The sequence below is a fragment of the Trichechus manatus genome, unplaced genomic scaffold (assembly GCF_000243295.1).
Source record: "Trichechus manatus latirostris isolate Lorelei unplaced genomic scaffold, TriManLat1.0 scaffold00131, whole genome shotgun sequence".
Taxonomy (NCBI): Eukaryota; Metazoa; Chordata; class Mammalia; order Sirenia; family Trichechidae; genus Trichechus; species Trichechus manatus.
The window spans coordinates 353,824-368,033 of NW_004444067.1; the positions used below are offsets into that span (position 1 = coordinate 353,824).

The window sequence follows — 14,210 nt, forward strand, 5'->3', positions numbered from 1 at the left end:
GTCTCATTTGTGCGCGCGGGTCTGCACCGCAGTCGCCCTGAGCCTCCGCGCCAGGGCGCACCCAGCCCGTGCCACCGCGTTGCCATGGCCACCCGGGGGAGGCCGCGCACATTTGGGCGCAGGGGCGCTCCCGCTCTCCATGCTCACGGCTTCTTGCTTAACTCGCCCCACGGGCGTCGTGCCCCTGCCGACCCGGGGGGCCGCTTTCCCCGGACGCCTCTGCGGCAGAGCTGCTTGGGCCACATGGGCGACCCCACGGTAGAGACTGTCGCAGGGAATGAATGCAGCCTCCTTGGCCCTTCTCCTGGCCTCAGCGGCTTCTGAACCCTCTTTGGGTCCCCGAATCCTGTGGGGAGCTGAGGACTCCTGTTGGAGGGGTGCGCGCACCTCTGCAGCCCACGCCAGGTCAGGAACCAGGCCTTGGGGCTCACGGGGTGATGGCGGGAGCGGACGGACGGGGTTCAGGAAGGCTGGGTGCCAAGTCCCTGCGGAAGGGACTTGCTGGCTGGGTCCAGGCCCAGAGGGCAGGGTTTGGAACTCCTGCGGCTGGAGCGCCGGGGCTGGGAGTGAGGGGCGCAGGTTGGGACGATCAGATCCGTGCAGCCGCCTCTGAAACCTACAGAACTGAACCACCTGCTGTCGGCCCTTCTCGGTAAATGGCATCATGTTCACCTGGCAGCCCCGCCCTCCCGGGCCACGGAGTTCCCACACCTGAAACCCATCTGGCTCTTCCCACAGCCCGGAGTCCGTCTGTCCTCTAGACCGTGCAGCGGTGTTTTAGCTGGTCCGTGATCTCAGCAGCAGCAGTGACCTTTAGAAATGCAGATTCTTTTACCTCCTCTGCTAAAACCTTCAGTGGTACTTTCATCAAATCCTGACCATGCCTTTACGCATCAGGCTGTTCATAATCAGCTCCTGCTGTTGCTCCCACCTCACCTTCTACCACTTTTCTCCTGATTTTGCCCTGCTGTTGTTGCCTCCCATTTGGCTGGGACTCCGGGCAACATTATAAAACAATGAAACGTGCCTTCGTGCTCCATCCTCGCAGTTGTTGGCATGCAGCCATGCACTAATCACACTCAGCTGTTCTGTTGCTCAAATGTGTCCACGCTCCCCCTTCAGGAGCCCTTCACCAAGTTTTCTCTCCGCCTGGCACACTCTTCCCCCAGGTGTTTGTGTGGGGCGTCCCCTCACTTCACTCAGTTCTTGCTCAAACGTCCCTTTATCAAGGAGGCCTTTCTTAATAGCCCTGGGCTAAAGGCGCCCGCCCTCCCTGCCGCTTTTGCGCCCTTAAACTGCTGGAACTTCTCAGCACTGACAGTTGTTTTCCAGCAGCATTTCTTTGGGGCGCTCTCTGTGAGGGCAGGGATCCCGTCTTGTCCTTCCACATCCCTAGCACCTAGAAGAGTCACTTTCTGGTGGTGGCGGCAGGGACAACAGGGGTGAGGCTAATGCAAGAGGACTGGCTAGAAGTGAGGAAGGCCTCCTGGGCCAGGACCTGGGAGTGGACGTGAGGAGGAGGGGATCCAGGGCAGGAAGGACAGAAAGGACAGGATGGGCAGGTTACTCTGTAATTGTGGCCTCCTTGTCCTTCTCTGTGGACTGCTGTGAGACTTGAGAACAGAACGCAGAAGCAGAGGGAAGAGAAGCGAGGGGGAGCCTCAGGGGAACCCTGCCTGGTACAGTCTCCAGCGTTTTATTTCTTTTCATGCCCTTTGAGAGAGAGAGTGTGTGTGCGTTCGTCTGTCCATCCGTCCAAAGCCCAGCTTCACTGGCCCCACCAGGAAGCCCAGACTGCTAAGACTCAGGCAGCTGGGAAGGGCTGTGCTCTCACATGGCCACGGCCACCTGCGGCCCTGCAGTGGAGTTTCCTCTGCAGGCTTATTCATGTCTGAGACAGACAGCCAACACAGAGCCTGCCACATGGACAAAAATGGTTCAGAAGAGGTTTGACTTTAGACTCGAGAGCCGTGAAGATCAGATGTCAGGTTTCATGCTTAGAATGAATTCCCCCACACTAGCTCTGCACGTTTTCACTACAGCTCATAAGGTATGGAATTTCCTGGGAAATGCTGAGGACTGTTGTGGGCCTCGGCGTTAGAGCAGCTCCAAGTCCTTCTGTGGACACAGCTGCCCCAAGAGCCCAGATGTGGCAGAAGGGAGGGGAGGCTGGGCGGTGTGCTCGGTCCCCGTCCTCTGGGAGCAGTATTCTGGAAAGAGCCAGAGGACATGCTGGAAAGAATGGAAGTCCAAGAGGGAGCAGGGACATAGCCATGGTTGTGCCAGGAGGCGGGTGGGTGTGGGGTCGCGCTCACTGCCTTCTCCTTGCAGGACAGCCATGCTGCGTAGGCTGGGCTGGCTGCTCCTCTACAGCCTGGCGGTGCTGCTGCTCAGCTGCCTGCTCTTCCTCAAGAAGGAGGCCAAGCTGGCCGGGGGCCCTGTGGCCCGCCAGCCCTTCTGGGCCCCCTCGGGGCACCGCCGCAGCCACTGTCTGCCCAACCACACAGTGGCTAACGCCTCCCTATCCCTGCCCAGTCGCCACCGCCTCTTCTTGACCTATCGCCACTGCCGCAACTTCTCCATCCTGCTGGAGCCTTCGGGCTGTGCCGAGGACACCTTCCTGCTCCTGGCCATCAAGTCACAGCCCAGCCACGTGGAGCGGCGGGCGGCCATCCGCAGCACGTGGGGCCGGGCAGGGGGCCAGCGGCTGAAGCTGGTGTTCCTCCTAGGAGTGGCAGGACCTGCACCCCCAGCCCAGCTGCTGGCCTATGAGAGCCAGGAGTTTGACGACATCCTGCAGTGGGACTTTGTGGAGGACTTCTTCAACCTGACGCTGAAGGAGCTGCATCTGCAGCGCTGGGTGGCAGCAGCCTGCCCGCAGGCCCGCTTCGTGCTCAAGGGAGATGACGGTGTCTTTGTCCATGTCCCTAATGTCCTGGAGTTCCCGGAGGGCTGGGACCCAGCCCAGGACCTCCTGGTGGGAGATGTTATCTGCCAGGCCCTCCCCAACAGGAACACCAAGGTCAAATACTTCATCCCACCCTCCATGTACAGGGCCCGCCACTACCCGCCCTATGCTGGCGGTGGAGGCTATGTCATGTCCAGAGCCACCGTGCAGCACCTGCGAGCAGCCGTGGAAGAGGCTGAACTCTTCCCCATCGATGACGTCTTTGTGGGTATGTGCCTGAGGAAGCTGGGTGTGAGCCCCACGCACCATGCTGGCTTCAAGACATTTGGGATACAGCGGCCCCTGGACCCCCTGGACCCCTGCCTGTACAGAGGGCTCCTGCTGGTGCACCGCCTCAGCCCCCTGGAGATGTGGACCATGTGGGCACTGGTGACAGATGAGGGGCTCAGATGTGCCGCGCCCCAGCCCCAAGAGGCAGGTTGAACAGTGGACTGTGTTCATTTTCTATCATGATGGGAAACAGCACCTTGAAAACTGACCCTTGCTGGTCTACAGGAAATGACTGTTTCTGTAACCCCTCCTCCCAACCTTGCTAAGTTGGATTAAAATCACTGAAACTTGGCTGACCTGAATGGTGTGTGTTGAATGAGGGGGGGCCAAGACATGGCAAATGCTGCCACGGTTCCTTGTGGGGCAGAGGAGGGAGGCTGAGAGACACCCACACTTTTTTAAGGGCAAAAAAAAAATTCTTGTTCTCCTTTGGATACAACAGAGACTCAGAGGGAAGAAACCCAGGCGTGTGGTGGGACAGGGCCTGCTGAGAGCGCCGGCCCCCACTGCCGTCCTTCAAGACAAGCTTGTCACTCTTGGCCTGAGCCGTCCTTACTGGGCAGTGAAGCCAGATCACAGAAGGCATCTGAAACACTTAAAAAGAAAACAGGACAGCCTCCCCAAACTCACATCCCTTTGGAGGGAGCAAATACTAAATCATATTTGAAAACATGAATAAGATCGAAAACTGGGGTTAAACAGCTACTGAACTCATAAGCATGACAAAAACCCCCCTCCTCCCCGGGCCAGGTTGGTGAGATGCTTTTGGGGGCGAGGTAAGAAGATCAGTGGGTGAGAGTACAGGCCTGAGACCACAGGCGAAGGGGCTGGCACTCAACGCACAGAGGCCTCTGGCCTGATAGGCCACAACCTGCCGCCTCTCCTCTGTGCAGGGAAAGCTGCGGCGCCCCGGGCCCTCCCCACTCCAGTGAGCAAATGTGGCAGCGGCGCAGGCCCTCAATCCTCACGCAGGTAGGCCTCCTGCTGCGGGTCAGCCCTCTCTTCCCCTTCCTCTTGTGCTTTCTGCCGGAGCTCCTCTGTCTGTGCCTCTGCCAACTTGCTCTCTGCCTTCTGGGAGAGCTGGCGCACCTCCTGCACCTGGGATTTCACCAGCTGGATGTGGTTCTGAGCAGTGACAGAGGCCTGGTCTGCTCCTGTCAAAAGAGGGGATGGTTCAGCTCAATAAGCAGGCTCAAGTGGACACGGGGGGAGCCCCTCCCCATGCCCTGCCTGCAGAGAAGCCCTCCACCTCCCTGCTCAGGCCTGCAGTCAACCAATCAACACTCACTGTCAAAACCCTCAGGATTTTTCTTGTTATCAGCAGCTATCATTATTACAGTTGTTGAATGCAATGCCCCCAGTCATTTTTATAGCTACACAGCTTAGTACAGACCTTCTATTAAGTTTTAACTATATATTTCTTTTTGAAAAATTAAAATATCACTAATTATCAAAGCTCTTTTGCTTGCCTTACCCAATCTTCAGAGATCACCTGTGTTGGAAGTTTCAAGAGTTATCTTTCCTGCCTTTAAAAAATTTATATATGGAATGCAAACAAAAAGCAAGTATTTTGTCATTATAAATTTACATAATAGCATAGAAGTTAATTATTGAACATACTTTGCAATCGCTTTTTCCATGAACATTTTTTTTAGTTCTATTCCATTTACCTGCTGCTAGTGTATTTCACCATAGGGATAAGCGTATTTTACTTATCAATCTATCTGTAGAACACCTGGGTTGCTCTTTCTGTCTTACTGCGTCAGCGAGGGCCTTCGGTACAGTGCTCAAAGGGTAAGGGCACTCTCCTCTTGTTGCTGACTTTGGTGGAAATGCTTCTGATACTTCACTATTAAGCAGAATTTATCATGTTAAGAAAAATCCCTCTATTCATAACTGTTCTTAGATTTACATCAGAAATGGATACAGCATTTTATTGAATACTTTCAGAGCATGTATTGATCTGATTACATGGCTCTTCTCCTTTAATCTACTGTAGAGAGGATCTCAAGTACTGAATTATGTTCATGTTTTCTTTTTCGATCTTGATCTATCATTGCATTTTTAGGGTAAAGAACATATGATTTACATTCATAAGTCTGTAAGTGATATTGAACTACAGTTTTTTTGGGTTTTTTTTTCTTTTTTTGGTGCTCCCCTAGCCCACTTTGTGAGCAGGGCTATGCTGGCTTTATGAAATTATAATAGTTGGAAGGCTTGCCATTTTCTATATACTAGTAAAAGTAAACTTTGTGTAACATAGGAATTACGTTTCTTGAAGATTTGATAAAACTCTCCCATAAAACAGCCTGAGCCTGGTGTCCATTTTTTGGGCACAAACTCTGAACACTTCTTTATGATTACTGGTCTAATTTAGACTCTTCTCTACTACTTGACCCAATTTAGGATTTACAGAAAGATCATAATATTCTCATAATTAAGAAACTACTCCATATGTAAAATACCCCCTCCTTATGCTACTTTTATTCTCTGTAAAAAGTCATACTTGACAAATCTTTGCCTATTTTTCAATCTTTTCAAAAACCAGAGTTTGCCTTTTATAATTAACGATTTCTACTTAATTTCTCCTTGTACTATTATTTGCCTTCCTGCCTTCTTCTGGGTACATACATAGGATTGAGACTCCTGGGTCATACAGTAGTTCTATGTTCAGCTTTCTGAGGAACCGACACATTATTTTCCACAGTGGCTGTTCCATTTTGCATTCCCACCAGCAATGGATGAGGTTTCCAATTTCTCCACATCCTCGCCAACACTTGTGGGGGTGAGATGGTATCTCATCGTTGTTTCGATTTCCATCTCCCTAATGGCTAATGGAAGCAGCACTGGTGGTGCAGTGGTTAAGCACTTGGCTGCTAACCTAAAGGTCAGTGGTTCAAACCCACAAGCCGCTCCGCAGGAGAAAGATGTGGCAGTCTGCTTCTGTTGATTACAGCCTTGGAAACCCTATGGGGCAGTTCTACCCTATCCTATAGGGTTGCTATGAGTTGGAATCAACTTGGCAGCAATGGGTCTTTTTTTAATGGCTAATGAGGTCCTTGCGTGGTGAAAACTGTTTGCAGTCAACTACTAACCTAAAGTTTGGTGGTTCAGATCCACTCGGTGGTGCTATGGAAGAAAGGCCTTGAGATCTGCTTCCCTAAAGATCATAGCCAAGAAAGCCCTATAGAGCAGTTCTACTCTGTAACACATGGGGTTGCCATGAGTCAGAACCAGCTTGATAGCAACAGATTTGGTTTTTTTAATGACTAATGATATTGTAGAAGTTTCTGTTTGCTTTCCTGCTTTCAAATCTTTTGGGTATATATCCAGGAGTGGAATTGAGGACTGGGATTGGTGGGTCATATGGTAGTTTAATGTTCAACTTTTTAAGGAACCGCCGAACTGTTTTCCACAGAGGCTGTACCATTTTGTATTCCACCAGCTATAGAAGAAGGTTCCAATTTCAGCCCATCCTTGCCAACACCTGTTGTTTTCAGTTTTTTTTTAAAAATAAATAAATCAGCCATTCTAGTGGGGGTGAGATGATATCTCATTGTGGTTCTGATCTGCATCTCCCTGTAGGGTTGCTATGAGTTGGAATCGACTGGACAGCAACGGGTTTGGTTTTTTGGTTTTTAACAGCTAATGACATGGACCGTCTTTTTATGTGCTTGTCAGCCATTCGTGTACCCTCTTTGGTGAAATGTCTCTTTAAGTCCTTTGTGTATTTTTTGTTGTTAAGTTGTAGAAGTTTTTAATATATTTTGATACTAGACCCTTATCAGATATATGGTTCCCAAAAATGTTCTCCCAGTTGTAGGCTGTCTTCAGTTTGTTGATAAAGGCTTTTGATAAAAGTATTTAATTTTTATGAGGTCCCATTTATCTGTTTTGTCTTTTGCTGCTCATGCTTTTGGAGTCATATCTGATACTCCATTGTAAACTAGGTCCCAGAGCCATGCCCGATGTTTTCTTCTAAGAATTTTATGGTTTTAGTTCTCACGTTTAGATCCTTGATCCACTTCGAATTGCTTTTTCACATTACATTAAATTTTGAAGTGGGCATACTAATATATATATATGGCTGAGGTCAGAGTGAAGCATCCCCCACCTCAACCCAAGACTGTGAGTGTACTGCTCATTCTGCTCAGAGTTGCCCTTTCCCACCCACCCATTTAGCTTCTTAGACTTCAACCTCGACTCAGTGAAACCTTTTCTGAGCCATCACCACTCAACACAGAACTGACTGCTTCCTTATGTGTGCCCCCGCTGTATGCAGCCTGTACAGACTGCTGCCACAGCACCTATGATGGATACGTATTTTACAAGCCTCTTTTTGATAATTATACCAGTTGTCAGCACATCAGGTGACTTTTAATCCCAGACCATTTCCCGTCACAGCCTTTTTCTTTTTTGTGGTAGAAATACATATAACAAAACCTTTTGCCATTTCAACATTTTCTACACGTATAATTTAGTGACATTAATTACTTTCGTCATGCTGTGCAACCATCACTATTACCTGTTTCCAATTTTTTCCATCACCCTTAAGAGAAACTCAGTGCTCCCTAAGGAATGGCTCCCTCTTTTCCCCCTCACCCCTGGTAACCATTAATAAACTTTCTCTATACCTCTGCCTATTCTAGATACATCATGCAAGTGGGATCACACAATATTTCTCCTTTTGTGCTGACTTATTTCACACAGCATGTTTTCCAGGTTCATCCATGTTGTAGCATGAATCAGGACTTCATCTCCCTTTATGGCTGAGTATTACTCCATTATATGGGTGTACCACAGTTTATCCATTCACTGTTGATGAACATTTAGGTTGTTTCCACCTTCTGGCCTGTGAATAGTGCTGCAGTGGACATTGGAGTATAATTATCTGTTTGAGTCTCTGCTTACAATTCTCTTGAATGGAACCTAGGAGTGGAACTGCTCGGTTATATGGTCGTTCTATGTTCAACTTTTTGAGGAACCGCTAACCTGTTTTCCACAGTGTCTATACCATTTTATATTCCCATCAGCAACAGATGAGGGTTCCAATTTCTCCACATCCCTGCCTTGTTTTCTGTTTTTTTGATCATAGCCATCCTAGTGGAGGTGAAGTGGTATCTCAATATGGTTTTATTTGCACCTCTCTAGTGACTAATAATTACTTTGAGCATCTTTTCATGTGCTTGTTGGCCATCTGTCTATCTTCTTTGGAGAAACGTTTGTTTCTCCAAAACAGACAATTTAGTTGGATTGTTGGTATGTTTGATGTTGAGCTGTAGAAGTTGTTTATATATACCAGATAGTAAAACCTTATTAGATCTATGACTCTCAAATATTTTATTTCAATCTCTAGGTTGTCTCTTCATTTTGTTGATAGTCCTTGACGCACAAAAGTTTTTAAGTTTCACGAAGTCCAATTTATCTATTTTGTCTTTTGTTGGTCATGCTTTTGTTGTCATAGTTAAGAATCGATTATCAAAAACAAGGTCTTAAAGCTTTACCCTTACGTTTCCTCCTAAGAGTTTTACGGTTTAGTTCTTATATTTAGGTCACTGATCCATTTTGAGTTAATTTTTTGTATATAGTGTGAGGTGTGGGTCCAACTTCATTCTATTGCACGTGATCCAGCACCATTTGTTGACGAGACTATTCTTTCCCCATTGAATGGACTTGGCACCCTTGGATCAACTGACCATAGATGTACGGGTTTATTTCTGGACTCTGAATTCTAATCCATTGATGCATATGTTTATCCTTATACCAGTACCACACTGTTTTTTAAATTACTGTAATAAAAAATATAACGAACATTTGCCATTGCAACATATTTTACATGTACAATTCAATGACATTAATCACATTCATCATGTGTAACCATCACCACTGTTTCCAAATTTTCCCATCACCCTTAACAGAAATCTAGTGTTCCCTAAGCAGCAACTCCCCTCCCTTCCCCTTCCTTCTGCCCCTAGTAACCACTAATAAACTTTGGTCTGTATACATTTACCTATTCTAGATATTTCATATAAGAGGGATCATACAGTATTTGTCCTTCTCTGTCTGACTTGTTTTACTGAGCATGTTTTCAAGGTTCAACTATGTCGTAGCATGTATCAGAAATTCATTTCTCTTTATGGGTAATATTCCATTATATGTATGTACCATATTTTGTTTATCATCTGTTGGTGGACATTAAGGTTGTTTGCACCTTTTAACTATTGTGAATAGTGCTACAGTGAACACTGGTATACAAGTATCTGTTTGCATTCCTGCTTTTCAATTATTTGGGGTATATTCCTAAGAGTGGAATTGCAAGGTCTTATGGTAATTCTAAGAGGAGTTCAGGTGGTGCGGTGGTTAAGTGCTAGGCTGCTAGCCAGAGGTCGGTGGTTTGAACCCATCAGTGGCTCTGCAGGAGAAAGATGTGGCAGTCTGCTTCCTTAAGATTTATAGTCTTAGAAACCCTATGGGGGAGTTCTATTCTGTCCTATATGGTCACTATGAGTTGGAATCGACTCGATGGCATAATGGATATGGCATGGTAATTCTATGCTTAACTTTCTTTTGTTTATTGTGGTAAATACATACATCACACTTGACATTTTAACAATCTTCACATACACAGTTCAGTGACATTAATTATATTCATCATGTTGTACAACCATCACCCTTACTCGTTCCCAAATTATACCATCACCTTTAATAGATGCTCAGTGTCCCCTAAGCATTAAGTCCCCCTTTTCCCCTCCCTCTTAACCCTGGTAACCACTAACAAACTTTGGTCTCGATACCTCTGCCTATTCTAGATATTGCATATTAAGTGGGGTCATACACTATTTGTCTTTTTGTGACTGACTTAGCATAATGTTTTCAAGGTTCATCCATGTCATAGCATGGATCAGGACTTCATTTCTCTTTAGGACTGTTACTCCATAACACGTATGTACCAAATTTTGTTTATCCATTCATCTGCTGACAGACGTTTACGCTGTTTCTACTTTTTGGCTACTGTGAATAGTGCTAAAATGAACACTGGTGTACAAAGATCTGTTTGTGTTCCTGCTCTCTAGTGTATATACCTACCAGTGAAATTTCTGGTTCATACAGTAACTTTTTGAGGAACCACAAAACTGTTTTCTAGTGGCTATATCATTTCACATTCCCATCAGCAAATGACTGAGGGATTTGATGTCTCCAGCACCTGTTGTTGCTGTTTTTTTGATCATAACCATCCTAGTGGGAGTAAAGTACTATCTCTTTGTGGTTTTGATGTGCATTTTTTTTATGTGCTTGTTGGCCATTTAAGCATCTTCTCTGGAGCAATGTCTATTCAAGTTCTTTGACCATTTTTTATTGGGTTGTCTTTTTGTTGTTTCTCTTTATATATTCTGGAAATTAAACCCTTATTCGGTATAATGGTTCCCTGAAATTTCCTCCCAGTCTGTAGGAAGTCTCTTCACTTTGTTGACAAAGTCCTCTGCATAAAAGTTTTTAACTTTGATGAATTCTTATTTATCTGTTTTGTCTTTTGTTGCTCATGCTTTTGGTACCATATCTAAATCTACTGTCAAAAAAAATTTTTTTTTTTAATGTAGGCATTTATAGCTATAAATTTTCCTCTGAACACTGCCTTCATTGCATTCCATAAATTTTGGTATATTGTGCTTTCACTTTAATTCATCTCTAAGTACTGTCTAATTTCCCTTGTGATTTCTTCTTTGACCCACTGGTTTAAAAGTATGTTGTTATAGGTCCCATGTATTTGTGGAATTTCGAATTTTCCTTGTTATTTCAGTTTCATTACACTGTGGTTGGTGAAGGTAATTTGCTTAATTTCAGTCTTTTAAAATTTATTGTTTTGTGACCTAATTTATGGTCTGTCCTGGGGAATAATCCATATGCACTGGCGATGAACGTGTATTCCGCTGTTGTTGGGTGCAGTGTTCTGCACATGTCTGTTAGGTCTAGTTGGTTTATAGTGTTGTTCAAGTCCTCTAGTTCCTTACTGATCTCCTGTCTAGATGTTCTATCCATTATTGAAAGGAGTGTATTAAAGTCTCACCGTCTGCTTAGTTGCTATAACGTTTTGACTGTTTTTGACAGTTCTGACACCCTAGATTCTGCCAACTTCTGCTTGGGGTTTTTTGGTGTTGTGTGGAGGGGTGGGAGTGTGTAGCTGCTTACATCACCATTTTGCTCCAGACTCCTCTCTGCCAGATTCTTTTCATAGCTTTCTTTTGTTAATAACTGCTCCATTCATCTTTTTCCGTCTGTTGATTTTCAAACTTCCTGTGTCATTTTAGGTGTGCCTTTGTAAAACAGTATTAACTAGAATTATTTTCTGATCACAATCTAAAACTGTCATTGACAAAGTAAGATTTAATCTACTCTTAGCTATTGTGATTACTGATATGTGTGAACTTGTTCCTATATCTTATTTTGTATTTTCTAACAGGCTTTATTTCTTTTTAAACTTTTCCTGCTTTAATTGAATTTATCAAGTTTTCTTCGTCCGTTTCTCCCCCTCTATTAATTCTTTTGTATTGTAGTGCTTAAAAATGTCTAATGTTAAACTAATGCCTATCTCCTCCTAAACAAAAAAACTACGCATATTTCACTTCTTCCTCAAACTGATTTATTATTTTAAAACTTAACAATCAGAACTTCTGACAGGTTTACTTAATTGTTTTGTTCATGATTCTTGTATCTCAACTGCTTCTTTTTAAAATAACTTTTTCCTTCTTCCTAGAGTAGTTTTTCCAGAAAGGGCATGTGGGTGGTAAACTTTCTGAGTCTTTATATGTCTGAAAATGTCTCTCTCTCACATTTAATGATAGTTGGCTGGATATAAAATTCTAGGTTATAATTCACTGTCATTCTGCATCTAATGTTGCTGCATTCTGCATCTAATGTTGCTGCTAAGAAAAGTGATGTCTGAGTCTAGTTTCTTTTGCAGGTGATTTATTTTTTCTTTCTAGTAGCTTTTAGGATTTTTCTCTGGATACTTTATACTCTGATACTTTATACTCTGGATCTTTTCTGTGTATGTTCTTTGCTTGTTTTTTAAAAATTTTGCTGAGGACCTTGGTGATCCCTTTCAATCAGTTCTGAGAAAATGTCTGTTGTTTAAGAGAATGCTTACATATGACTCTCCCTTTTCTTCTAAGCTTGCTTGGGGTGTGGCGAAGGTTGCCCAATGGGATGCTCCTGATGCAGTACGACGGCAGTTCTCCCTGTTCATCGCACAAGGGAACCCTGTTACCACCTCTGGTGTGGCACTACTATGATGTTGCTTCTACATGGGTAGTGAACTGTGTTTCACTCTTCATTCCAATCTTGTCTGTTTTCGAAATCTCCGAATTCTCCAGTTGTGGTCCACTAAGAATTCTTTTTTGTTTTCAGTATGGTTAAGGATTCATTTACCTTAAAAAAAAAAATCTTCTGTATGATTTTTAAACTTGGTGCTAGAATCCCTAGTTACGTCATTCTGAAATCAGAAAACAAAAGGATCTTAACAGTTCTTCAGACCATCTCAACTTGTATGTAGCAGAATCATACCTACAGTGAGGAAAATAACCCCCCAAGCAGAACACCACCTCTACTCTGCCACACCCTCACCGATTATACTTGTTAACAATATTGCAGATTCATACCACTCCTAGCTCCATTATTACTGCTGACTGCTTTTCTTATCAGTGCCTTACATCGTGGGCTGTGTTTACGGGGATCTCTTAACAGCTCTGCTAGGTAAGTATTGTACACGTGATTAATCCAAGGGTCAGACAGGTCAAGTGATGTGATGGTTCATTTTATGTGTCAACTTGGCTAGGTTATGTCTGGTTTGGCCAAACACTAGTTGATGTGCTGTCGTTCCATAATGTCATCAATCAGTTGAAAAGGGGAGTTTCCTTAGGGGTGTGTTCTGTCTTCAGACTATAAATAGTTATTTTGGCAAAACTCTCTCGTTTCACTTGGCACTCTATTACCTGACCGATGGAACCTGGGACACAAACCTGCAGGAATCTCCACATATCCTATGGATTTTGAACTTACCAGCCCCACACGTTTGCATGAGCCAATTCCTTAAATCTCTCTCAGTCTGTATACATAAACATACATATCTAACAAAACAAAACAAAACCTGTTGCCGTGGAGTCGATTCGGACTCATAGCGACCCTAAAGGACAGAGCAGAACTGCTCCACAGGGTTTCCAAGGAGCAGCTGGTGGATTCAAACTGCTGACCCTTTTGTTTAGCAGCCGAGCTCTTAACCACTGCACCACCAGGGCCCAGTTTTTGGGTAAGTCATCTCTAAGTCATCTCTCTCCCCTCTCTGTCCTTTATTTCTCTTCTCTCTCTTCCTTTCTCCTCTACCTCGCCCCCACCCTCTCCCCCCAGGTGTCTCTCCATCTCCATCTTTCTCCTCTATGTGCCTCTCCATGTCTTTTTCCATGTCTTTTTTCTCCTCTCTTTGTCTATCTCTTTCTCCCCCTCCATCCCACTCAACTTCATCTCCTCTCTCCATCCATCTCTCCTCCTACTTCCTCTAACTCCCCTCTCATCTCTCCTTCCTCCATCTCTCTCAGTTCCACATCTCCATGTCTCCTCTATCTTGCTAAGCTCCATTTCTCTTTCCATCTATCTCCCCTCTCTTTTGTCTCCCTCCATCTCCCTCCTCTATGTAAGCTTCTCTGTGTCTCCTCTCTTCTATCTCTCCCCCTCCATCCGTCTCTTTCCATCACTCTCCTGTGTCTCTCTCCCCTCCATCTTTCTCACTCTAAATCCCCCTTCTCCTCCCCTCTCTCTCCCCTCCATCTCACCCAGCTCCACTTCTCTTTCCATCTCCGTGTCTCTCTGTCTTCTTCCTCCATCTATCTCTTTCTCTACCACTCTCCTCTGTGTTTCTCTGTATCTCCTCTCTCTCCCCTCCATCTCTCTTTCTCTACCACTCTCCTCTGTGTTTCTCTGT

At 45.1% G+C, this 14,210-nt stretch overlaps 2 protein-coding genes across 5 annotated transcripts in view; one reads left to right on the forward strand and one right to left on the reverse strand.

Annotated features, from left to right (window-relative positions):
* Positions 1-2,305: 2,305 nt before the first annotated feature.
* B3GNT4 (UDP-GlcNAc:betaGal beta-1,3-N-acetylglucosaminyltransferase 4) lies at positions 2,306-3,546 on the forward strand. The gene has a single exon (XM_004385034.2). It carries the CDS (start codon positions 2,339-2,341, stop codon positions 3,389-3,391), a length of 1,053 nt encoding a protein of 350 aa, XP_004385091.1. The 5' UTR covers positions 2,306-2,338; the 3' UTR covers positions 3,392-3,546.
* Positions 3,547-3,645: 99 nt separating this feature from the next.
* DIABLO (diablo IAP-binding mitochondrial protein) overlaps positions 3,646-14,210 on the reverse strand; it is a 21,101-nt gene continuing 10,536 nt past the window's right edge. For all 4 annotated transcript variants that reach the window (XM_023739191.1, XM_004384964.2, XM_023739192.1 and 1 more), the window contains one exon: positions 3,646-4,392. In XM_023739191.1, coding sequence (XP_023594959.1) covers positions 4,196-4,392 — 197 coding nt within the window. In that variant the 3' untranslated portion in view covers positions 3,646-4,195. The remainder of the gene's footprint in view (positions 4,393-14,210) is intronic.